Source organism: Mytilus californianus, unplaced genomic scaffold (genome assembly GCF_021869535.1).
Source record: "Mytilus californianus isolate M0D057914Y unplaced genomic scaffold, xbMytCali1.0.p SCAF_3, whole genome shotgun sequence".
NCBI lineage: Eukaryota > Metazoa > Mollusca > Bivalvia > Mytilida > Mytilidae > Mytilus > Mytilus californianus.
Genome location: NW_026262679.1, coordinates 128506197 through 128531237, shown reverse-complemented (window position 1 = coordinate 128531237; position 25041 = coordinate 128506197). Strand labels below are relative to the sequence as shown.

Genomic DNA, 25041 nt, shown 5'->3' with positions numbered 1-25041 from the left:
AACCTTTCACTATAGATGGTAGGCGAAGCTACGAACAAAGGAAAATCATAGTAAAATTTACGATAGTTTTCCTGAAAATTTGTCATATATTTGAATATATGTTGTAGTTTACTGGATAAAGAAAGTATAAACATTAATGGTAAGTGCTTATGACAAGTGCAGAGCAACAAAAACCAACGCCTTTCAAGTCTTTCCGGTCGTTTGTACGATCGTTCGGCCATTTATCATGCCTCAGTCGGCATGGATAAAATCACGGCATGTGTATTTACACAAAATCTTTCAACGCTGGCCAGACATATCAGCCATTTTAATACACAACTAAAATATTTAGGATAAAAAATGGTTATTGTTTATGTTTGTTTACTATAATTTTGTTGAATGTCCCCCTCCGAGGGCCCCAGATTACAACTGCAAGGTTGTAAAAAATGTGATTATGATGTTAAACATCTGACAGGTTATAAATTTTGAAGTTTATTAAATCATTATTTGATATTTTAATGAATTTGCATGTATATTGGCCTTAGAAATAGGATAAAAAATATGTTGAATTTCGCATTATTGACCATAGTCCAGTTAACAGCTAATACCAGGAGAATGTTCAGATAAACAGATAGAAGTGGACTAATGATTTTAATTATCTAGTAATTGGAAAGTTAATTGTGAATTGTAAGAATTAGTATTAATATAAAGCTGAAGGTTCAAATTTTGAAAAGGTTACAATTAAGTAGACTAAGAGTTGAATTAAAAATAATTAGAATTACATTATGTATAATAAATTGTATTGAATTCATATGTAGATTCAGATTCAATATTTTTATTTTATTATGTATGTAAAAATATCACTGCATTATTTCTTGTGTATTTAGTTTTTCCTAGTTATTGAACTATTGCTAGTTTATATTTCATCTCTTTCAATTTTAATATTATTTTTTTAAGTTTGACATAGGACAAAAAGACTCATTTCAAATTTGAAGTATATATTGATTCACAAGACTACGGTTTTACCAAGGAAAAAAAAAGATTGAAAACAGACTTGCCAAATATGTTTGTTCTGATTGGCATGTATAGAGACATGTAATCATATTGGTGGTCATCAACATCACATGTAGATCAAGGGGGAAATATATTGTATTTCTGGCTTCAAACCTGGAAATGGTTGGGTTTGATCATATTTTTTTTATTTGATAGGGGACAGAGTGTATGTCATAATTATGTCTATAAGTATATACCCGTACTACATATGGTCAGATCATGTGATAATGTGATAATCTACCCAGGATACATACATAATTCTAACCTTTATTTTGGTAACACTTTACTTAATCAAATTTTGATGAAATATGTATAGTGTTACACTGAGGGATTTTACTGAAGACTTTCATATGGCTATGATTTAACAGGATACTAGTGAAATGTCAACATGCCAACTTTTGTACATGTGCATGGATTCTTATTGTACATAAATGAAACAATGGACATGAAAAAATTGTTTACATGTTTTTATGATTTTATTGCTTTCAAAAAAGGTCACCATATTTTTTTTTTAAGTGTTGACTTTAGATTCTTTGGTATTTAAAGGTCTCCACAGCTTTTAGTAGTAGATCACAGTATTGATAATATTTGATTGGTTCAATGGAAACAATAAACATGCACATGTATGGGAATTGAATGGTTTAAACTGGTTACTGGAAGATTGAAAAAATCTCACTGAAGAATGTTCTTGTGGAATAGAATGTGTAATGTATGTATTGAATCAGAAAATAAGTAGTTTTGGAAAATTGCAAGTACAGCAGCTGATTTAAAGTTCTGAAATAATCAGGTAGTGGTTCATACTGATTCTTCAATATATATAGATTAAAATTAGGCATGTTTGACCTCATGTTTAAAAGTATTTTCTTAAACAAATCTTTCACTTGTGTTTGGTAATCCATTTCATATACATGTATATATATATAGACAAAATCTGTATACAGACACCATGAATTGTTATATATATTTGATGAACAACTGATTAAGAAAAAAAAGTAATTTCGTTTGTTTTCTCTCTTGGAATTAACAAGACCATGAAGAAGAAACTATTAAATCTGAATTTTTTAATAACATCAAAACCTATTCCTTTTAAAATTGATTGATTTTTACTCACTGAACTTCAAAGTATTATTAAATGAAGTTATACTGAAACTGTAAACTAGTGACTATAAATTTTTTCATCAGTATGATCAGATGCCTTAAGAATCAGAATTTATAAACTGAATAACTGTAAAATCTTTAACATATTTGATCAATATTTAAAGAAGAGTAAATTTTAAAATATTTTTAAGACCTGGCCCACATACTGTTAGGTTTAAACTTAGAAGGTGATCAATTTTAAATACCAGTCTTGTTTAAACCCCCAGATTAGTAGTTCACATGTTAAAGTTACAAAGTAAAAGTCTTTTCATTACAGATGTGTCTTAGTGATTTTACCTAATCAAATTGTGATTAACACATTGAATTATATTGTTAGATCTATTTCATGGTCACACATCATTTGCAAATTGCCACAAACAAGCGGTATTTGTCATTGAAATGGGGTTATCTTATTTCCTGTGCTTAGAACAGATTGATCATCCTTTACTAATTAGAGACCTACTGTTCTCAGGATATGTAACTTCAGGGCTTATATCCATTGGCAGGAATTATACAACTGCATTATCAGTGCAGCTGTACAAATAACAATGTTAAAGAAAACACCAAATGTGCAACTAAATGCAAATTTATTAGTTTGCATTTTATATGCATGTCTGATCATGCATATTAAACTAAAGTAATCATTCACTCCTTCAATTTTTTAGCAGTATGTGTTTGTGATCTTGTCTGATTATTTATGTACGTAGCTCATGAATCAATAACTTTAAAATCAATATCCTTTTGTAAGTTTGTGTATTTATACAAAAATTAACAATTTTATAATATATATATATATGACTATTACAAATCAAATTAACATTCAATAAAGCCTGGTAAAGTATCCCCTTAGTTTAATCTGCATAACAAAGCATTTGGCTATACAATACCACTGATTATGAAAGTTGCCAATTGCCTGCAGCTGTCTGATGCTATTGATAAAGTAGTTGTTAATGACGAGAAATTGACACTCACGGTAATATAATTTCCAGCTAGGGGAAAGTAATCATTTTCTGGTTTTTAAAGATTTTTTTCTAAACTACCTTTCATTTATTAAAGCTTAAAGAAAATGTACTTGAATTCATCAGTCGGACAATTTTCTTTTTCAATGCTGACTGAATTTTTATTGCTACTTCAATTATTCCTTCTGTGATTTTTGGTTTGTGAACGAATAATGAAAATCAATGACCAGTTTTTTTTACAAAGTTATCACATTTATTTATCAATGATTAATTTCATCACATTATCATTAAAATGTATTAAGAATTGAATAATAAACTGGTAAAATTTCCTTAATTTCGGACTGCCATATCTTGTACTGTATTGTAGAATTTAATGCGCTAAATTTTTTTTTTAAAGACTCCCAACATATTTAATCTTTTATTGAATTTAAAGAGTCTATAAGATTTGTCCTTTGTAAATAGACAAGCCTGTTATATCATAATATTATAAAAACAGTATTTTTATTTTCAATATGCTCACTCGTGCTGATCAAGCATACAGAAAAATGTTTGTGGTAATTATTTACCTATACAATTAGACCACCTGACTTGTATATTATCTCAGTCTTATGTTTATTTTGTGTAGCCAGAGGCATAGGTATGGACACAAGGATTTTGCACACCTTTCCTTTTAACAATGACATTGCCTCAGATAGCCCATAGGGAGGCTATAATAGTAATTTCTTGGACAGTAAAATAAACATTTATTATAGCTGTGTGTATCACAAGGGGTATGTAGAAAAGATAAAAAGTTAGATTATAGATTTATTATCTGATGCCACATGGTATATCATCATGTTAAACAGGTCTAGGGTTTTAAACAGTCATCTCGGTTTTAGAAATTGGTAATGGAAATGTTTTTGATGTACATGCATTGGTGAGGAATATTTAAAGTAATAGATTTGTTATTTTAACCTTGGACTAAGAGCTATTTGTCAATTTGTTTTGTGTAACAAAGAAAAATTGCAAGCTTGAATGTTGTTGGTCAGAAGAAATGAGTTGTGTGAAAAAAACGGAAATTATGATTCAGTTCTTTAAAATTTACCTTTTTTTTGGTTTTAAGATAAAGTGTTAAGAACATGTTAAAAGGAGATAAAAAAGGATTTCAAGGTACATTCATAACCATTGATTCTTCAGTAAATTGATTTAAATCCTAGTACTTTTGTTAAATACCCTTTTAAGTAATATTTCACTCATTGATCAATTGAAGTTAATTCAAAATTTATAATACGCTTCCCATCAATTTCCTGTAAAATTGTAATAGATTATCCAGTATGTTTATAATTTTCCAGCCTTACAACTGATTCATTTCGGTAAATAAAATATTGCGATGAGAATACAATTTGAATCTTAACATTTTGAACAAAAAATGTCGGCATGTCATGTGAACAATACAGGCAATGATCCCTTGTGTGACAAACTATGGCATTAAAGGTTCACAACGTTATTAAAGGTACTATATTCTATAGATTTTCAAATGACTGTAATTTCTGACAAAGCTTTACAAAACATGTCAACAAGGCTTTTAAAATTAAACTATTTGGGAAAATGGCGGTAATTTGATTTTTAGTATCCCTCCTCAACCAGGTAACTTTTACAAGATCTTTTGTTTTGCTTTGATCGATTTTTTTTAGCTGAACATTACAACTTAGGTCAGTAAAGATTTCTGTGTTTGGGTAATTGAGTTTATTAATTATTCCAGTTATTTTTCCTGACATGGTTGTTCCAAGTTTATCCCCTTGATACATTTGAAGCTATAAACTGTCTGCATTGCCCTGTTCAACATGTATTTATCTATAGCAGTGATAGTCTTACATTTTATATTGAGTTAAAGTTAAGATTTATGTTACTCAGTGTTAATTAAAGTTTTAATAGAGTTACATAATTGATTTTGTGGGCAGGGAATGTTAAAGATTATTAAAATTTTAATTGATTTAGTATTTTCATCTATTGGAGTAGAAAGAACTGGCACAGTTCAATCACATTGTTGTCTTAATTCGATTTAAACCAATAATCTAATTGTACATGTAATTTCCAAATGAATGTAAATACCTAGTTATTAAATCATCAGTCTAGCTAAATGTAATAACCTGTCACTCAAATTAGCCCACAAAGAATTCCCTTTAGGTGTTATTTCATAAGTTTTAATAGTACATAAAGCGTTAAATAAAAAGTGACTTTTGTACTTCAAGTATTAAAAAGGCTTGGTCACGGTAATATTCAGTCTTTTCACAGATTTTTTGTTTGTTCACATGAATCAACATGAATTGGGGGATTATTTGAAAGTCCACTTGTTCATTTAATCAATTTATTTACATTTATGTAAAAATCAAATATTGAAACAAAATTATTTACTATATGACCTTTGACCAAAAATTATCTGATAGATATGACAATGAGAAAGATTTTGAACACTAGCACAATTTAGTTGTTTCTTCAAATTGTTAAAAGTGGTGTTAAGATTTTGAACACCCAGACAGCTTAAACATGCAGTAGTGAAATGTACAATTTTGAAGATTGAAATTCACACCTTGATAAGATTTACCTGTGTAATACAGGTATGAAATTGTTATAAATTGTTGATATGTCACCAACTTTAGGTTAATTTGATAAAGAAGTTTACATACAATTATGATAAGTTATCTAAGTTCTATCTGATTAAATACAATTTATTTGTTTAAACTAATACTTCTCTATGCAACATTAACAGATGACACCCTCCCATACCAAAAACATTTAATCTCAACACAATTATTTCTTTGTTTGATCTCTTAAAAACCTGTGTGGACTTTAATTTCTCAATGTTCATTCAGAGGTAAACATGATTGGTTTTGATGGCTGTTTTCCTTGAATATCATATGTTGGGATTCAGACTTGAGTAAACAGCACAGATGTATACCTAATTACAGGATTATATGTAATTTGTGGTTAATGGATTATGTGTATTCTTTGAAGATTTACACTTGTACTTCAAATGCTCCATTCATAAAAACTGCAATCTTAGGAATGCTTGAGATGGTTGTAGAATCTTTCTATTAATTAATGTTCATAAATTTACAGATTTTTTTTTGAACATCTGACACAAATCCAAGAACTTGTTAACTTGTTTTCATGAAATTTTGGGGATGTATTGATATCAGTTAGTAAATGTTACTTATCATTGTGTTTGTTTTTGCAAGCAATTAGAGTTTGATTTATTCCTAAATGTTTTTCTAATTTTATAATCTTTGTTTACAAATTTAGATGCAAGTAAATCAAAGATAACACATTTGTGTACCGGTAATTCATTATTATATTAATGTTAGGTTACAAGGATTCAGCATAAATTTCTGTAAATTCAAAAATGTTTGTGTGCATTATTGACACTTGAAAACTGGACAAAAATGCTAAATTAGTTATTATCATTTAAGATTTGTTTTAGAGATGCTAGGTATATAAAGGCTTTCAAAATTTAAAATGTGAGATTTTATTTTTAAGAAAACTTATACATCTGCAATTTTCGCAATAATTAAAATGTAAAAAAAATTAATCTAAATTTCCAGTATACATTTAAAAAATCTGTGGTAACAAATTATATAAAAAACTTGAAAGTGCAATTACAAAAACAAAATGATGGTTACATAAATCATTATACGACATTAAATGGTGTGATCATTTTTCCCTCAAGTTCTGAATTTTCCATCAATATAGAAATAACATTTCTAGATTTATTATATGCACTTATTAGGTTCACATTTTTTTTTAGAGTATTTGTCCATTGAAATATATTATTAGCATTTTGAGTTCAATTTTTCATTAGCTTTTTTGTAATTTCAGATAAATATGGAAAAAAAGAGATAGTGTTTGTTTAAAAGAAATTTCTTGGATGGTGAATCTACCATATATATGCAGAATAGAACTCTTGCTATGCAGACTGAAACTTGAATGAATGGCACAGTTCAGCAGTAAATGGAAACTTGAATGAATGGCACAGTTCAGCAGTAAATGGAAGTTTGACTACACCTACACTCCGTCTCTCCCATTGACCGTGGTAAACGAGGAGTGTAGGAGAAACGATGAGCGGGGCAGAACACCATGCAACTGTTGACAGAGGATTAAAAATGAAAATAAAGCGCAAAAATGTAAATGCTAGCAAGAGTGATGGTAAACACGAAATTGTCAAAGGAGGAGAAAAAATGTCGTCAAATGAATCTAATAGTAATAGTGCAAACGGAACTCAAATGGACAAAGTGAAACAGAATACTTCAGGTGACAAGTCACCCAAGGTCAAAGGGATGCATAAAAAAGAAAAGATAAAAGAAAGAGTCAACAAAGGATCGGATGTGTCTTCAGTGAGTACTACTCTTGATGCAGCATTTTCTCAAGTCTCGCTGGATTCTAAACCTGCAGATTCCAGCAAAACAGATGACCCATATGATTTTGATGCCAAAGAAGATGAAGGCATTGGCTTTCCATTAAAAAAAGTCAAAGTCGAAAAGGTTTGTACTGTTTGTCCGTCTGCTACTCCAAAGATTCTGTACTCATCATTTCTTCACTTTCATTTTCAAATGCAAAATATCTTAGCAAAAATGGGAAAACTGATAACTCAGATATAACTTAACACTTTCTGGTTATTTGCATAATTTGAAACAAAATATTCAGTTATTTTCATAGATTATATTAAGCCTAAAACTGTTAAGAAATATAGATTTAAAATATTATAAAAATAAAATGGGACCTCATGTTAGGATTAGATTTCATGGAAAGTTGTTTCATCAAGTAAATATAGTTAACTGCCATTTGATATATATCCCAATGTTTTCAAATTTTAAGAAGATTTGCTTATTCCCTTTTGATATCTACCAATTTCTAATGCTTATGAAGTGTTTAATAATAATCTGGTTCCATGCTTCCCTGTAGTAATTGGGAAATAAGTAGCTGGCAATTGATTGTTTACAGTCATCAAAACGTTTTTTTAACCTAGATTATAGTGAAGTGGAGAGATGATGTAGAATCTGAGGAAGTATGTTGGGCTGTATAGTACAATACCTTATAGTAGCTTTCATGTGTGCATGGCTCTATCGCTTTACTTTTAGAAAATTAGATGCTAAAAATAGTACTACACCTGTTCCCCTATATATAACTGTATAATAACTCAATAATTAATTGTTCTGTAATCAATAGCATCCAAGGAGGTTTAATTCTGAATAAAACCACCTTGGTGCAACCTAAGTTTTTGTTCTCTTGGTTTTAAGCTGTCATGTGTATATAATATATGGCATCATTCTACTAATTGTTTAGGGAAATGATGCATTAGCTATTTCATCTAAGAAATCTGTAGGTCAGTCCTATTTAATCATCTTCCAAAAATTGTATGTTAAAGAAAACTATAAAGGGTAGGGGCAGATTCAGGATTTTTGAAATGTGCCAGGGCGTAATTCCAGAAAATAAAAAAATTACCAAATTTTTTTTGGACGATTTTTTGCTAAAAAATTATACATTTTTCAAGCAAAAGGGGGATGGGGCGTACACCCATCTATGCCCCCATAGACATATGGCCTACATGTATGGTGACTATCAACCATTTACAATGCTCAGCCTGAACATGTACATTACAGCAACAAACATCTGTGTCTTGACATTTGAAGAGATAATGATCGAATGATTATCTTACAAATATATTTTAAGCTTGTTTGACAGTAAGACATCAATCTTGATAAAGAATTAAGGTAAAAATCGTTTGTTCATAAATAATTTTTATTTTATTGTAGTCTTTTTCCTTTTAAATTACTAACTGAGAGACAACTTTTCCGGACTATTTAAATTCATTACTCAATAGTTTGGGATTAGGGCTAATTGTCCAGTTTTGTGTAATGAATGTAAAACGAAATGGGATTAACACATTATTGACATGGTGAATCTTTTATAAATTGAATGCTGTTTTTAAAAAAAATATATGAAATGAAAGCAAGTAACCATCACATCTGGGATGAAGCTTAGAAGCTTCTGGTAATTTTGCCTGCAAGAGGTAAATAAGTCTGCATAAGCAAATAATGAAATTTAAAATATGGCTTAGGTGAGGTTTAATATTTATAAGGTCAAACTGACTAAAACATGATACTGACATGATTGAGTTACTGTGAAAATTCGAATTTATATTGTATAACAGGTTAGTGTTTGTTTTAGAGGATTTTTTCCGTGATAATCGCCACCTTTTGTACATGTACATTTGTACGCTCTAAGGTGTCCATTTTTTGGCCTCGGATGTATATTATAGGAAAATTATAATGTATGAATATTTGGGAGGGGATTTCTGATTTACAAGTGTAAATGAGGCATGTCTTTACTGATTTTAAATACTCAGGTTTTTGTAGAGTTTCCATGGCTACAAGATGAACAACAGTCGTAAATTTAAGGGGAAAATAGTTTAGTTAAAAAGTCCGTGTTATTGCTGCATGTTTTAATGCAAATGAATACATTGGATAAGCATTTAACATGTTTAAAAGCCATAAGTAAAAGTTTTTTAAGTGTGACATTCACAAGGACAGAGAGTTCTGGCCTTGGCTAATCTGACAAGGCTTTTTAAACTAGTCAGATTCATAAGATTGTCCGTCTGTTCTTTGTTATTGATATTTATCATAAAGCAATGGACTCAATGAATTATTCACAGAATCTTAAGTATCTAATGCATCTCCTATTTTATTGTTGAGCCAAACGATTTTTGGGGTTTCCCACTTCAAAACATGGACTTTGCCATATATCTGTGTACACAAACAGAGCAGCAGTGGTATGAATTTTAAAGCTCTTGAGTTTTTCTAATTCAAGTTTGGGAAGGATACTTTCTGAAGATAAATATGAACAGGTCATAAGGTCGTTATTTATCAAAGAAAAGCGTTCCTGGTGTAATCCTAGCTTGTGAAGAGCATGAATGATAAATGTATACATAAATATTGAACGATAAATTTGCATGTAAAAGCATGTTGATATAATCAGTCAAAGTAGTCAGAATGTATACATGTACCTGTAAATTACACCTACTTATAAATGTCAAATTATTAAGTCGCTGATCCATACATGTACATGTATGTATTTGGTCAAGTCATTTATTCTTGTCATGTAATAAGACTTTTAACTCTACTGGAGAATTTATTCAATTTTATAAATAATATTATTAATATCAAATCAATTTGACTATTTGAATAAGTATTTATTGTTAAAATTATTTTTGCTTTTAAAAGAAGACTATCTTTGCTTGCTTCTACATATGAGGTGAATATTACACATAAAAGGATGTCTGCAGGGTGAAATCAGATGGGGAAAATAATGTTATTCATTGAATTGTCAGTGTAATCTTTCCTTGTAGAAAGAATACTAAATTTCCTTTTTGTTACCACTACATAGACACCACCATTAGAAGTATGTGCTTGTAGTATTTCCTGAACAAACACTTGAGTAAGGGATAAAGTATCATGATTGAAGTATGCACATTTCCTTTTTGATATTAAACCTTACTAGCATATGTGACAAATAATCTACAAACTGGTATAGCCCACAAGATAAAAGTATTGTTAGCTACTTTGTGTAAAAGTGATTCACAGAAGTTGAATACAATCTTTTCATCATGTTCATCCTTTAGCTAGCAAAGAATTTTATTTCAAGGAAAAATAATTTTCATTATAAGCAAATTTTACTTGTATTTTGTTTTCATCTTTCTGTTAATCAATCCTTTAAAAATCAATTAAAGTTAAAGAGAGTATCCTACAATGAGACAGAAGCTGACAATTCTAGACACAAAATGACATTTAGAGGTCAGCATATATATATATATATGACTTACTCTCGCATTGAATTAAATAATTAATAGTACACATCTTATGATCAACATGTATATAACTATTTACACATTTACATGCTTTAGTAAAGAGTAGACATGGTATGCACTTTGTATATAATAATTTACACATTTACATGCTTTAGAAAAGAGTAGACATGGTATGCCCTTTGTATATAACTATTTACACATTTACATGCTTTAGTAAAGAGTAGACATGGTATGCCCTTTGTAGATACAAACACACATATTTTTGGTATTACTTTCCATTTTTTTCATCATGTACAATTGTAATGAAAATTTGAAAGCACAAATACACTAGAACATCATGGACTGATAAAAAATGTGAAAATGTCATGCTGACTGTCCCTTTATACCACTGGTTCTTAGGTCCACATTTCAAGGTTTCTTCAGGGTTTGCCCATAATTTAAATCTTTCTTTTCTGTACCTTCTTCCAGCTGTTAGGCATATTATTTAAGATAATTTTATGCAAATTGAAGGGCTTCTTTCAACATGTTCAATGAAAAAGTGTGCATATGTTATTAATATTTCTGTTGGTAACGATAATCATTGTTAAAGAGAGTTAAAGAAAATCTGCCTGCAGTGCTTGTCAGTTGTTATTTACCTGTAAGATAGCTGTATTTCTTTAGTTTTTATAATCTTCTTTGGAGGGTAGTTATCTCATTTGGCAAATATACCACATTTCCTTATTTTAAATTGATTTCAGGTAACAGTTTTTTGCTTGTGGTGTGTAGATGTAGTAGATTGTGTCTCCATGCTCATACTTGCAGACTATTCCTGTATATTTTACAGTTCAGGGTTGCTTGCTTGTGAAATAGCTGACCTTTAAGTTTGATTAATTATCTTTGGTGGATAATTGTGTCATTAACAATCATACCCGATATTCTGTTGTAAGAAAATGGCGAAAGTTGTCATTATTCTATAAGTACAATACAAGTAATTTCCCAACAGGCACTTTAGATAGAGGAAACAAGATCTGAAATGATTTAAAAATATTATGAATTTTCCCATAATATGAAAACTATTGGCAAGGCAAATAAAATATGTATTTATTGTCACATATGATAATGAAAATGAAAATGAAAAAAATTAGATAGGTTGGGAATTTCTTTTTTGATTTAATTTTTACTATACGACCACAAAAACTTTTGCGGTCTTATATTGGTATCACGTCTAGTCGTCCGAAGACATTTGGTTTCCAGACAATAACTTTAGTATAAGTAAATAGAAATCTATGAAATTTAAACACAACGTTTATAACCACAAAAGGAAGGTTTGGATTGATTTTGGGGGTTATAGTCCTAACAGTTTAGGAATTAGGGGCCAAAAAGGGACCAAATAAGCATTTTTCTAGTTTCCAGACAATAACTTGTGTTTAAGTGTATGGATCTCTCTAAAATTGTACAACAAGGTTCCATACAACAAAGGGAAGGCTGGGGTTGAGTTTGGGGGTAATTACTCATAGGGGGGGGAAGGTTCAAAAAGTTTGGGGGGATTTTTTTTGGGGGTTCATATTTTTTTCTTGAAAATTTTTGAAATTTCAAATAATTGCACAGTATTGCGCAATAGCAAGAAATCTTCAATTGCACAGTATTGCACAATAGCAAGAAATCTTCAATTGCACAGTATTGCACAATAGCAAGAAATCTTCAATTGCACAGTATTGCTCAATAGCACAGTATTGAACAATACCACAGTATTGGGCAATAGTAAGAAATTTTGAATTGAACAGTATTGCACATTAGCAAGAAATCTTCAATTGCACAGTTTTGCGCAATAGCACAGTATTGCGCAATAGCAAGAAATCTTCAATTGCACAGTATTGGGCAATAGCAAGAAATCTTCAATGGCACAGTATAGCGCAATAGCAAGAAATCTTCAATTGCACAGTATTGCGCAATAGCACAGTATTGCACAATAGCAAGAAATCTTCAATTGCACAGTATTGCGCAATAGCAAGAGATCTTCAATTGAAAATAAATACAAATCTTTTAACCAATTTCAATGGGATTAATTTAAAGTCTTTAATTTTTGGGGGTTCTAACCTTGTATTACATTTTGGATATTGGGCTCCATTTTTAAATTGGTCTACATTGAGGTCAAAAGGGTCCAAAATTAAACTTTGTTTGATTTCATCAAAAACTGAATTATTGCGGCTGTATGATATGCTGAATCTTATTGTACTTTTAGGTTTTTTATTTTGGGCTCTGTTTTCAATTTAGTCCATATTAAGGTTTGAAGGGTCCAAAATTAAACTTTGATTTCAACTAAAATTTCTTTTTTTTTTTTATATATGCTTAATCTAACCATGTTGTTAGATTTTGGATTTCAGACCATTCTAGGTGAATTAAATGTCCCATTTCAAAATTTTAAGATATTTGATCACATTTATTTTGTGTCAGAAACCTATATTATGTCAAAAATTTGATCACAATCCAAATTCAAACAGTATCAAGCTTGAATATTGTGTCCAAATTTGCCCCAACTGTTCATGGTTCGACCTCTGCAGTCGTATCAGGCTGCGCTCAGCGAAGCATTTTATTACCCTCTAATCTTATTTCCTTATAATGTCAGATTTGGACATCGATTTAAGGAGAGGATGTAGATTAGAGACCATTCCTCGATCTAAGACTTGCAACTATAATCAAGTTGTTTGATCATTACCAGATACACATAATGTACTTGTATAATTATAACAAGCTCTTTTGAATTTAGTAAAGTTGTAATAACAGGATAAGATATTTGAAATGTTTATAAATACCATTATGTCTTGGATAAATACAGCGGTAGTAGTCATTGAAAGCTGTTTGGCAATGTGAATATAAAGGCTGTAAGATGTGGTAATATTTATAAACGGAAAAGATATTTTCTCCATCTGTTATTTGGCTGTCTTGAACAAACATCAATTGGGATTAACAATATAGCAGTAAAACTGCACATGCAGGCAGGTTTTCTAAGTAAACTCAATTCTATCAAGATCAGTCAATTTAGTCGTTAAGACTCTATGGATGTCAGTAGGACATATGTATCAAATATATATATACAGCTATAGTTAGTGGAGGGGATAAGGCATCTGCGCAATGCTAGGCAGTGTTGTCGCAGAAGTATGAAATGAAAAGTACAGGTTCCAGCCCCGGTCGGGGAGGAAGTAAAGAATCAGATCTACCCTAACATTGTTAGGTTGATTTTCTAGGCACTTTATATATACATGTATACATATATATACCGGTATATGCAAGTTTGTTACATGAATGTGGTCAACAAAGTGACAGTTTTACACTTAACATTTAGATATTATACACAAAACAATCACAATACATATATATCCCTTCACAAGGATTTTGATAACAATAGGCCTCAGGCCAACATGCTAATTTTTCAAAGAATTGCATAGAATGTAACAGTTATATTTCCTTTCAATCCTATTATAACATCCTTGCATAATTAAAGGAAAAACCCATGTTATGTTTTAGTGATGCCATCTTTTATTTTTTAAGATGGTTCTATCTTTCAATTCTTGCTACAAAGTCAATAATTTATTTGATTAAGTAAACCAGGGACTAATATCAGTTTGTGTCTCTTTCTTTCAGAATGACTCATCTACCTCAATCTCACAGAACCATGTGGGGACAGATGCTTGTAGCATAGGTGTGGCCACAGACCCTGACTGTCTTGGACCATGTGAACCAGGGACTAATGTCCTATTGGAAGGCATTGTATGGCAGGAGACTGAAAATGGTAAAAATTAAATAATATTTGTTTTATATGAAGTCTTATATCTGAATGAGATATAAAGAGATTAAATATACCTCAATCAGACATTATATAACAGCTTAGAAATGCTTAAATGTTTAAAGCAAGTTAGTCTAGTAGATAAAATCACTATATGACCTATATGTCCTTGAGCAATGACCAAGTGCTTATATTATTAATTTGTAATAGCCTTAAGGGATGATAATTTGTAAAAAGTTACTGAGCTTATGATATATGTGAATCAAATCACTCTCTTTAAATGAATAATTAGAAATATCAAAAGAAATACTGAAATTCAACTTTAGGCAAAAACCTATTTATCCTTGTAGCACAGTGACTTGGCTTTTAATGAATTAACCCTTTCTCTTTACCTAGATCAGTAAAACAACAACATACATTAAAACAATAAAAGATATTTTATTCACAATTTCATTTTTACGAAGACAAAAAATAGAACAACTGTTTTAAAACTACTTGTTAGAATGGTACCAGGGTAATACTATTGTAATTTTTATGCCCCACCGTTAGCAGAAGGGGGCATTAAGAAATACCTTGTCCATCTGAACAAACTTCCCGAAATTTGTTTCTATTCTTTTAACTTTACTTTGCCTCAACTAAATGTTGTGAACTTATACACAATGCTTATTACCTCTGAACACAGATCAAGTGCAAATTTTGGTGACATCACTTTTACCCATCCAGAGTAATGTCCCTTTATAAATGGAAAATTGCTGAATTTGTCGTATATTTATAATTGGGGGGGCATTCTTCTTTATTTATATCTTGCACCTTAGAAATGTTTTAATTTAGATAAAAGAATTTCCTTGCCAACAGATATTAAAGTAATAACATCAGAAATTTTACTTGTGTAATTAATGCAAGTGGATATTTAACTTGAGATTGTTTTACAGAAGGATTAAAAAGTCAAGTTTTGTAGAATCTAAACTATCAGATCTTAACAGTTAGAAGCCATGCTTTTTCATTTTGAGTAATGCTTTGAAATAATATATCATATGAAATGATGTACTTTCAGGAGTATTGGTAGTGAATGTAACTTGGAGAGACAAGACATATGTTGGCACTCTATTGGATGCTACTAAACATGAATGGGCCCCACCAAGGTAATGGGATAGTATTTATCTGTCCAATGAAAATTACCTACATGCAGATTGTACTAGAATAATGTGCAACATGTTATTGTGTTTGTATTGGTTTAAATTTTCAAATTAATAAACAAATAACAATTTGATTCCAGTAATCACATTTGCAAAAACAAGTTTTTGTCATTAAAGGCCAGATCTTTACCCATAACTTAACTAGTATTGGTAAAGGCCAGATCTTTACCCATAACTTAACTAGTATTGGTAAACCTTATACTATGCTTGCATCAAAAAAAGGAGAAGGTGGAATGATAAAAAAACACGTCAAAAATAAATAATTAATACCGAAAGGAAAAACATTAAAAGACAAATTACTGTCCACAAAACACTACACAGAAAACAAACAACACAAATAACACAGGGGTGTGTTAGTTATGTCAGGGGCTCTGAAAGATTCAGCAGTTACTTCTCCACCAATGACACCCTCCATGTTGAACCCCACCAATAACAGGGGTGTGTGTTAGTTAAGTCAGGGGCTCTGAAAGATTCAGCAGTTACTTCTCCACCAATGACACCCTCCATGTTGAACCCCACCAATAACAGAGGAGTGTGTTAGTTATGTCAGGTGCTCTGAAAGATTCAGCAGTTACTTCTCTACTAATGACACCCTCCATGTTGAACCCCACCAATAACAGAGGGGTGTGTTAAGTCAGGGGCTCTGAAAGATTCAGCAGTTACTTCTCCACCAATGACACCCACCATGTTACTCCTGTTAAAATATGTTAACAAGTCTATCTGTTAAAGACGCAACTCACAATAGCAAATTATTAAATGTCTCACCTCACCATAAGACATCACTGAATTTATAACCATGACTCTCACACTAAAAGTTGACTGAATGTGAAAGTTTTAAATGATAGAATAAACTGCTTTTGAACAAAACCAGGAAACTTGGGTGCTCCAGAAGGGGGAACAGTTCCTACTTTACCAGTTGCACCCATCATGGCAAGTAAAAAGTTGGTGATATGTCACAATTTCAATGATACAGACATCAAATTTTTGACAAGATGATTAAAAGCTTGACATATTATATATACTCCTGTCTATTGTTGAAAACTGTATGTTCCCTAGATGTATTTTGGTTATTTGTGACTTTGGGTTGCTGTCTTGTTGACACATACTCCACTTCTCTTTTCATTCATAATTTTCCAGTTGTGAACCTAAAAATGATTGATCAGAATGTTATTTTTACATATTTTTTTTATGCCCCCGCCGTAGCGGAGGGGGCATTAAGTTTTACCCTTGTCCGTCTGTATGTACGTCCAGAAATTGGTTACCGTACTCTAACTTAATTTGCCTCAACCAAATGTTATGAAACTTATACACAATGCTTATTACCACAAGACACAGATCAAGTTTGAATTTTGGTGGCGTCACTTAAACTGTTTTAGAGTTATGCCCCTTTACAAATGGAAAAATTGCTGAATTTTTCGTTTCCGTTCTCCAACAAGTTTGCCTCAACCAAATGTTATGAAACTTATACACAATGCTTATTTTATTTCAACATCTAATACATATAAAATCATAATAGATTAAGACCAGTTAGCTAATTGTGTTAACTAATTGTAACTAAAATTATATATTGATAATTCAAAAGAATTTATTTTAAAATGAGGCTTTAGATGTGGACTAAGTAAATAGAAGGACAAAAATTATTAGCATGGAAATTTTTCAAAGAAAATACCATAACCAATCAAAAGCATGAATTTTGTTGTATTCTAATTTTTCATTTTCATTTTTTTTCTGATTTACCAAAATAGATTAGAAGTTAGGTTGATATTTTTCCTGATTATTCCTAATTACACCATAGTTTTTAAAAAAAGTATATTTTAAATAAAGTAAGAGTTATCCTGCTTTCTGTATAAAATCATGGAAATTGTTAGATATTAGGACTGTTATAATTCAAGTTACAACACTATAATTGTGACTTATATTGGCTCTATTTCCCTGTATTTATCTATTCACTGTTCTATAAACAAAGTGTATGGAACAGGAAAGCAGGCTGATGATTAAATTGTGTTATATTGTCATGAATATGGAAAGAGAACTTATAAAAAAAAAATTGTTTCAGTAAAATTGCCAAGTAATTATAAAATATTTCATAATATAAACAATAAAACTTACTTCTTATGTAATTCAGAATGAAGCATTTGCATTAAATTCTTTAAATGATTTATTAATTTTTTGAATATACGATATGATTGATCAAAGTAAAACACTGCTGTATTTGTTTGAACATTAATATTATCATTTAATATGAAAAATAATTCATGTCACTTTTGGCCAAATGAAAATTTATGGAAAGTTCAATTATCTTCACAACACTATATGTACCTTGCGTTTCTTTAATCCATACACTTACGGGAAATGACCAAAGTTAGTTAACTGCAATATGACCCTCAGTTCCATGATTTTTAAAAAAAAACATTTAAAACAAAGATTTAAAATATTTCTTGACATCAATCACTTTGTGGCTAGCAACTGTGTTTGTAAAAAAAAATAAGATTTAAATGGCAATTTCTCCAGAATTTTGAACACTTTAAAAAAATATTCAAATGCTGTTCTCATGACATGTAACTTAAACATATATAACACATATGAAACATTGAAGAATATATGAAAGATCCTCTATTCTAGGTTTAATTGTGATTCACCTGTTAGTGATATGGATGCTAGAACACCAAAAGGAAGAGCTAAAAGAGGACGAGGTTCAAACAGTACACCGGTTATTGAGAAAGGCTTGGAAGGAAGAACTTTACGTAAAGGTCGAAAGGGCAGTAATACCTTCACTGCCCCTCCTAGTCCAGCTAAATCTGATATATCTGTAGCATCGGTTGGTTTAAAACGTAAAGGAAGACCTGTTGAAATGGAAAATGCTGTGAACGATAATGCCAAAGTTAAACGTAGCCGTTCATGTTCTCGTGGAACTCCGGGAGATGGTAGTGAAAGTCCTGTGCCAAATTTTATTGAATGTCCAGAGCCAAATTGTAAGAAAAAGTACCGACACATGAATGGATTACGATATCACCAATCTCACGCCCATAGTGCTGTTGGTTTAGAGGGCGATGAGGAATCACGTGATATGGATAATACAGAAGATTCTATGCTGGAAGATTTAGATAGCAATATGGGTGAGAGCGGTGAGAATAGTTCAAACAATCTGAAGATTGATATGGATAGTATTGAGGATATGGACAATAAAAAAGGGGACAGTAATGATTCTGACAAAATTGACATTGTTAATGTTGTGAAACCTACAGTAAAACCTACTGCAGAAGTTACCAAAATGGATATGGATGAATCTTTAAAGAAAGATAATTCAATTTCAACTAACTCTCCTAGTTGTACTGTGACAAAGCCTACAATAGGGGCCGGGCATTCTTTCCATGCCGTTATTTCTAGTTCTAAAGTTTGTTCAGAAACAACTCTGTCTTCTGCTTCAACAACTGTGCAACAGACACCTACTACTATTAATCCCCCTGTTGTGAATGTAACACCTGTTTCTTCTAGTCCAATGCAATCAGCTAGACCTATTACATTCGCTGCTATTACTACAAACTCACAATCAAATGAACTTTCATCAGGGAAGACTGAAAAATTGATAAAACCGAAAGTGATGGGTAGGCCAATTGCCCCTTCAAATATGATTGCCTTAACAACTAATGTTACAGTGACACATACAAATTTAGCTCCCGTTACTACACATACACATGTATCAAGTACAACACAGTTTCAACCCATTCAGCCAAAACCAACAGTTTTAGGTGATTCTGCTGCTGTTAATCAGCATCTGATTGGGCTAAAGGAGTTAAAAGAAAAGAAAATGAAACATAAAAAGAAATTAAAAGATAAGGATGCAAACGGAGCGTTACAAAATGTAAACATTGCAGCGGCAAAACTAATGAAGCCTGACAATAAGAAAAGTGAAACAAGTAGTGTTATAAAGGTGGCACCGATAATGGCAAAACCTCTGGAATCTATTAAAAAGGAGGTCATGCCAATAAGTAAGCCAATGGATTTTGAAAAAGAAAAATCTGGACCATTAATAGATAAAAGTTCTTATCCACCAAATGTTGGTGTTATTACGGGACAAGTGCAGCCGCAACCAAAAGTAGTTGATCTCAGTCATACTCCAAGAACTGAAGCAAGTGTTCTAAAAGTAACACCAACGTTACAAGTTATAACAAATGAAAGCAATAAATCAAACATTAATGATGATGTGCAGAGCCCAGCTTATTCTGACATTTCTGATGCAAATGAGGCTGGGTCACCGGCACAAAGTGCTAGTCCACAAATTACTGATGAGAAAATCGTCAAACCCAAAGATTCACAAGGTGCTACACCAGGTGTGAGCCTGGATAATCAACCTTTAAATCAATACGGAATGTACGGGAATTATTACAATCCATCACCTTACCTCTTGTCACCTGCAGCTCAAGGATCACCTGGAACAAACATTCAAAAGATACAGACAAATCCAAGTGTTAAAGATAGAAGCACTCCATCAGAACATTTAAAAGTTGTTGGAAGTGCTGAAAATAAATCAAAAATAGACGAATCAAAAACTGAAAAAACAGGTGACAATATTGGTGATAAAGTAGATCGTCCTCCTCAGCAGTTATCACAACATGAACTTCAACAGTTACAACATCAGCAATGGGTTAAACAGCAAATGTATGCATTACAGAGTTTACCTCCTCAGCAGCAGTATCAGTATATGGCAGCGTATGGACCTTATTTAGATCCCAATTATCATATGCATATGATGGCTAATGACCCATTATATCGGCAGCATTTTGAGAAAATGATTGATGAACAACAGAAAAGAATGCATCAAGAGGGTGTCCCAATAGATCTTGAATCTCCTCGCTCGCTTAGTCGATCATCAGCTACTGACATATCTCTCGCTAGTGGATCATGGCCATGTGTTGATTCAATGAAAAATAAACCACACAATCTTTCAAGTGAATATTCAGGTGGATATCCTCATACAGATACTAAACGTACGAATGAATCTGAAAAAGATCAAAAGGCAGTACGTGAACGACAACAAAATGACAATCGGCAGCAAAGTTCTAAAGAACTTGATGTTAAACCAAATATTGATAAAATTCGCTTTGAGCAGCAAAATCTTGATGGAATGAAAGGGCAGAAGGATGGAAAAATGAGTGAAGAGCAAGCTCGGAGGATGCAAATGTACAAAGAACAAAAGTATATAGAACATCAAAAAAGGGTTGAGCAAAAGAAAGGTAGTGACAATCGTTTTGAACATCGTCCAGTGGATTTAGTAGGCAATAAGTCAGTTTCTAGTAATAATAGTCCCTTCTCTGCAGAAAAATCAAAAGACTTTCCACAAGGTCTAGTGCCAAATGTAACTATTAAACAAGAACCATTCAGTAAACTAAAAGATCGGAGCGATTCAGCTCCAGATTTAAGTATGACTTCTAAAAGTGCTAGCGAGGAAAGGACTCGAACTCCTTCATCGGAGAAGGTTAAAAGTATTGATGAAAGATCAATTGATAAAAGTGATAAATTCAAGAATTATGAAGGACCGTTTGATAAACTAAAAAATTCAGAGACACCTTCAGATAAAAATCGGAGTAGTAGTGTAGACACTCCAAAATCCAAAATAGGCCAATATTCAAAACCATCCAGCCCTCATACATCACTATCACAGTCTCCTTCCGGATCTCATTATTCTCCCTACCTCTATCACAGCCAGTTTGTTCAGTCCCCACCAACCTCATACGGACATATCCCATTCGATCCATATCGTAACATGGTTTATCCTACAAATTATATTCATCCTTCACAAATTAATTATCCAGGTGCTGGATCTGACAATGAAAAACAAAAGGTCGTCCCGATATCTAAAGCAGGACCTATTGAAATGGATTTAAAGAAGTCTGATCCAACAACACAAGCAAACACTAGTGCCAGTCATAAAATTCATGAACTGCAAGAAAAAGGGAAAGCCGTATCTCGTTCAGCGTCACCTGTGACAACTAACATGACTAAGAGTGACAAACCAATTTCATTACCATTATCTGTTGGTGATAAAATGAGAGAAACAAGTTCCCCACCAACACAGAGACATGTTCACACACATCATCATACCCATGTACTAGAGGCAGCATATCCTGTATATCATTATCCATGTAAGTAATTGTTCACTCAGACACCAGGGGTTAACCAATTAATGATTTTACCATAAAACATGAAATATATACCAAAAAGTAGCTAACTTGATGTAATTTTTTAAAGTAATTAGTCTATTCAGAATTTGAAGACTTAAAGTAGTTGCGTTGCGTATTTATCCCTTCATGTATTACTGAATTTAAAAATTTTAGACGGACTTAACATGAAAATTTGTTTCTTTCGAGTATGAAAATTACCTTCATTCAATATTTTATGTTTTTGGTGTAAACATTGAAGAGACTACAACTTAACAAGGTTAAATAAAATATTGTTTTATTTTATCTATTTGAATATTTTGTAGAAGTCACAAACTATTAAACACAGAACAATAAGTAGATTTCTACTTCAATGAACAAAATACTGCAATCTGCATGATTTATTTCTAATCAATAACAAACAAAAATTCATGAAAAAGCCACCCATGGCAACAAAAAATAGGCTAGAAGTCACCATATGGTCTTTAATAATGACTCACAATGAAGCACTCTATTAAAAAGGAAACTAAAAGCTTAAGAAATGAAAAATTCTAAAATCATTAAATAGTGGAATATTGATACTCACTCATGTACAAGGAAAGCGAAAGAAACAAATAGCAAAATAAGAATGTAAATCCAGATTTATTTTTTTTTATTGCAAAAATTGTGACCGGATAGGTTTTACACAAACAAAAGCTTGCATTTTAAAATTTGATAGTGTTATTTAATTTGTATGCAGAATTTTTTGAAATTGCACTAATTGATCTCGCATTCAATATTATAAATGCCCTATGTCTCTTTTTTTTTTTCAATTGTTAAATGTTTTTTGTGAATATGTAAATACTTAAATTTGATTGATAATTTAGATATATTTCATTTTCTAATTACAGCAATTTATCCAGCACCACCTTCACAGACACAAGTTCCACCAGGAAACTCTATCCAACATCCCCAATATCCACCATAACCTTGTGTTGTCTCCCTTGTCATGCCATGTGACTTCTTGTTAGGTTGTGTGTCTATGCAAAATTATTTTCAGCTAGTATAAGCAATAAGACAAAATGATATGAATAATAAAAAAAGAAATATATCTATATGATATTTCAGACAAGAAAAAGTTAAAATATTTTCTGAATTGAATATTTGGTTACTATGAACTATTTGATTTTGAAATGATATCAGTTTTACAAGAAATTAAGAAAAAAATTGAATTCAGTATCACTTTTTCCTTTTGATTTGGAATAGAATAATTAGGGCTTGTCGCATAATTACCGATTTTCAAGAATCAGGTTGAATGCTGTGAATGAATTTTATGCACTGTTAAGATAGCTTTCAAAAACTTTTTGCTATATTTTTTTTTCATTTTCAGTAAATAAACATTTTAATAATAAGGAATTATTTTGTATTAAAAAAAAAAAAATTATTTGTTAAAGGTTTGTTTTTGATTTGATAAGAATATATGAGTTTCTGTGTATTGTACAATAATGTTTATATTGTGATACTTAAATCAAATCAAAGTATGTGTTCATACTGTAAATTTTGTAAATTTTCATTGAAAATTTTATGCGTTTTGTAAATGCAAATACTGTTATAAGCATGTATTTTTCTTAATGATGGTTTAATAAAGTATAGATAAGAACCTATAGATTACTTCTTGAAAGTAAAGCTATAGAATTGAAAAGATTAAAGTATTATAAAGTATTATTCTTCTATTTAGTCATTAGTTTGCTTTTATTTTCCCGTAATTCTTTCTCAATAAGTTTCATTATACTGAATTGTTTTAGGTTATATCAGATTTTGTATTATTTATTTTATTTCATTTTTTAAAGGAAAATTATAAGGACAATTTCACAATAATCAAACAATTTGTATTCTGTTGGCTTTTCCATCCTGTCTTTGTGTTCAGTTTTCAGTAACTATCAAATTTGATATAAAATCTTTGAGGCATTGAATTGCAGATCTTTTTTGTAGATTTAAAAAAAATGCAATGAAAGTTTTGAATAATTTACAATAGTGCTAGATTTTTTTTTTACTCTTTATCATTGAATGTTTTAACTCAGTGCTTGGATATGGACATATTATGGTTGTTAATATGAAATATGATATAAATGGCAATATGAGATTTGATTCTATTGAGAAAATGCTGACTAGAATAATATTAAATAATTGGATGAAATATTATGAGCTCTATGTTTGGGACCAAATACAGTAGAATAAAATATTATAATATGCAAGTTTGTCAAATATTTTGTAGGATATGAATTATTTTACAATCAAAATTTTTTACGACTTTATCATAGATGTAGACAGCTATGCAAAATATTCAAGGTCATTACATTTTTTTGTACATGATAACTTGATTCTATATAATAAAAGCAGGCATTCTTTCCTACAAAAAAAAATTGTCTCTTGTTTTGATGATGTTGGCAAAATACAAAAATAAATGCAATATCATATTATATACATATATCAATAATTATTAGAACAGTTTATTTCAATTTCAATTGAATTCAGTTACAAAACTAATTTATGACATGAAAAATACTTCAAAGGAAGTTTATTAATGATAAATAACTTCAAACATTTACATTCCATGTACTAAATGATCTTACCAAACCAGTAAACTCGACAGTTTTTCAGATTTTGTACAAGTTTCATTAAATTTGTTCCCTAAGCAAGAAAAGATTAAAAAAAAAGCTTTGTTTATGCAAAAAATGACATGAAATGCATTATTAGGTTGGTAAATTTTTATAGTAAAATATTGTTTTGCATAGGCTTATAGTTCTGTTTTGTGCAATGATCAATTGCTATGAATGAATGTACTTGTATGTAAATGAGGATGAAAGATTCTATATTAAGCATGACAAAAGTTTGATTTTATATATAGTTGAATACAATTAGTATTTGTTTAAGCCTAAATGGGCTTATTTTATACAAAATAAACAAGAAATCTTAA

The 25041-nt window shown here is 30.9% G+C and overlaps 1 protein-coding gene across 4 annotated transcripts; it reads left to right on the top strand.

Moving 5' to 3' along the window:
* Window positions 1-25041, top strand: LOC127736172 (zinc finger protein 608-like). 4 transcript variants are annotated; one of them, XM_052246736.1, is made up of 6 exons: window positions 1-139; window positions 6984-7498; window positions 14590-14737; window positions 15786-15873; window positions 18550-22070; window positions 22976-25041. In XM_052246736.1, exons 2-6 carry the CDS (start codon window positions 7223-7225, stop codon window positions 23050-23052), a joined length of 4110 nt encoding a protein of 1369 aa, XP_052102696.1. In that variant the 5' UTR covers window positions 1-139; window positions 6984-7222; the 3' UTR covers window positions 23053-25041. The 4 variants fall into 4 exon arrangements, with proteins under 4 accessions (XP_052102696.1, XP_052102693.1, XP_052102695.1 ...); XM_052246733.1 differs by having other exon boundaries at window positions 6984-7645; XM_052246735.1 differs by lacking the exon at window positions 1-139 and adding an exon at window positions 1609-1741 and having other exon boundaries at window positions 6984-7645.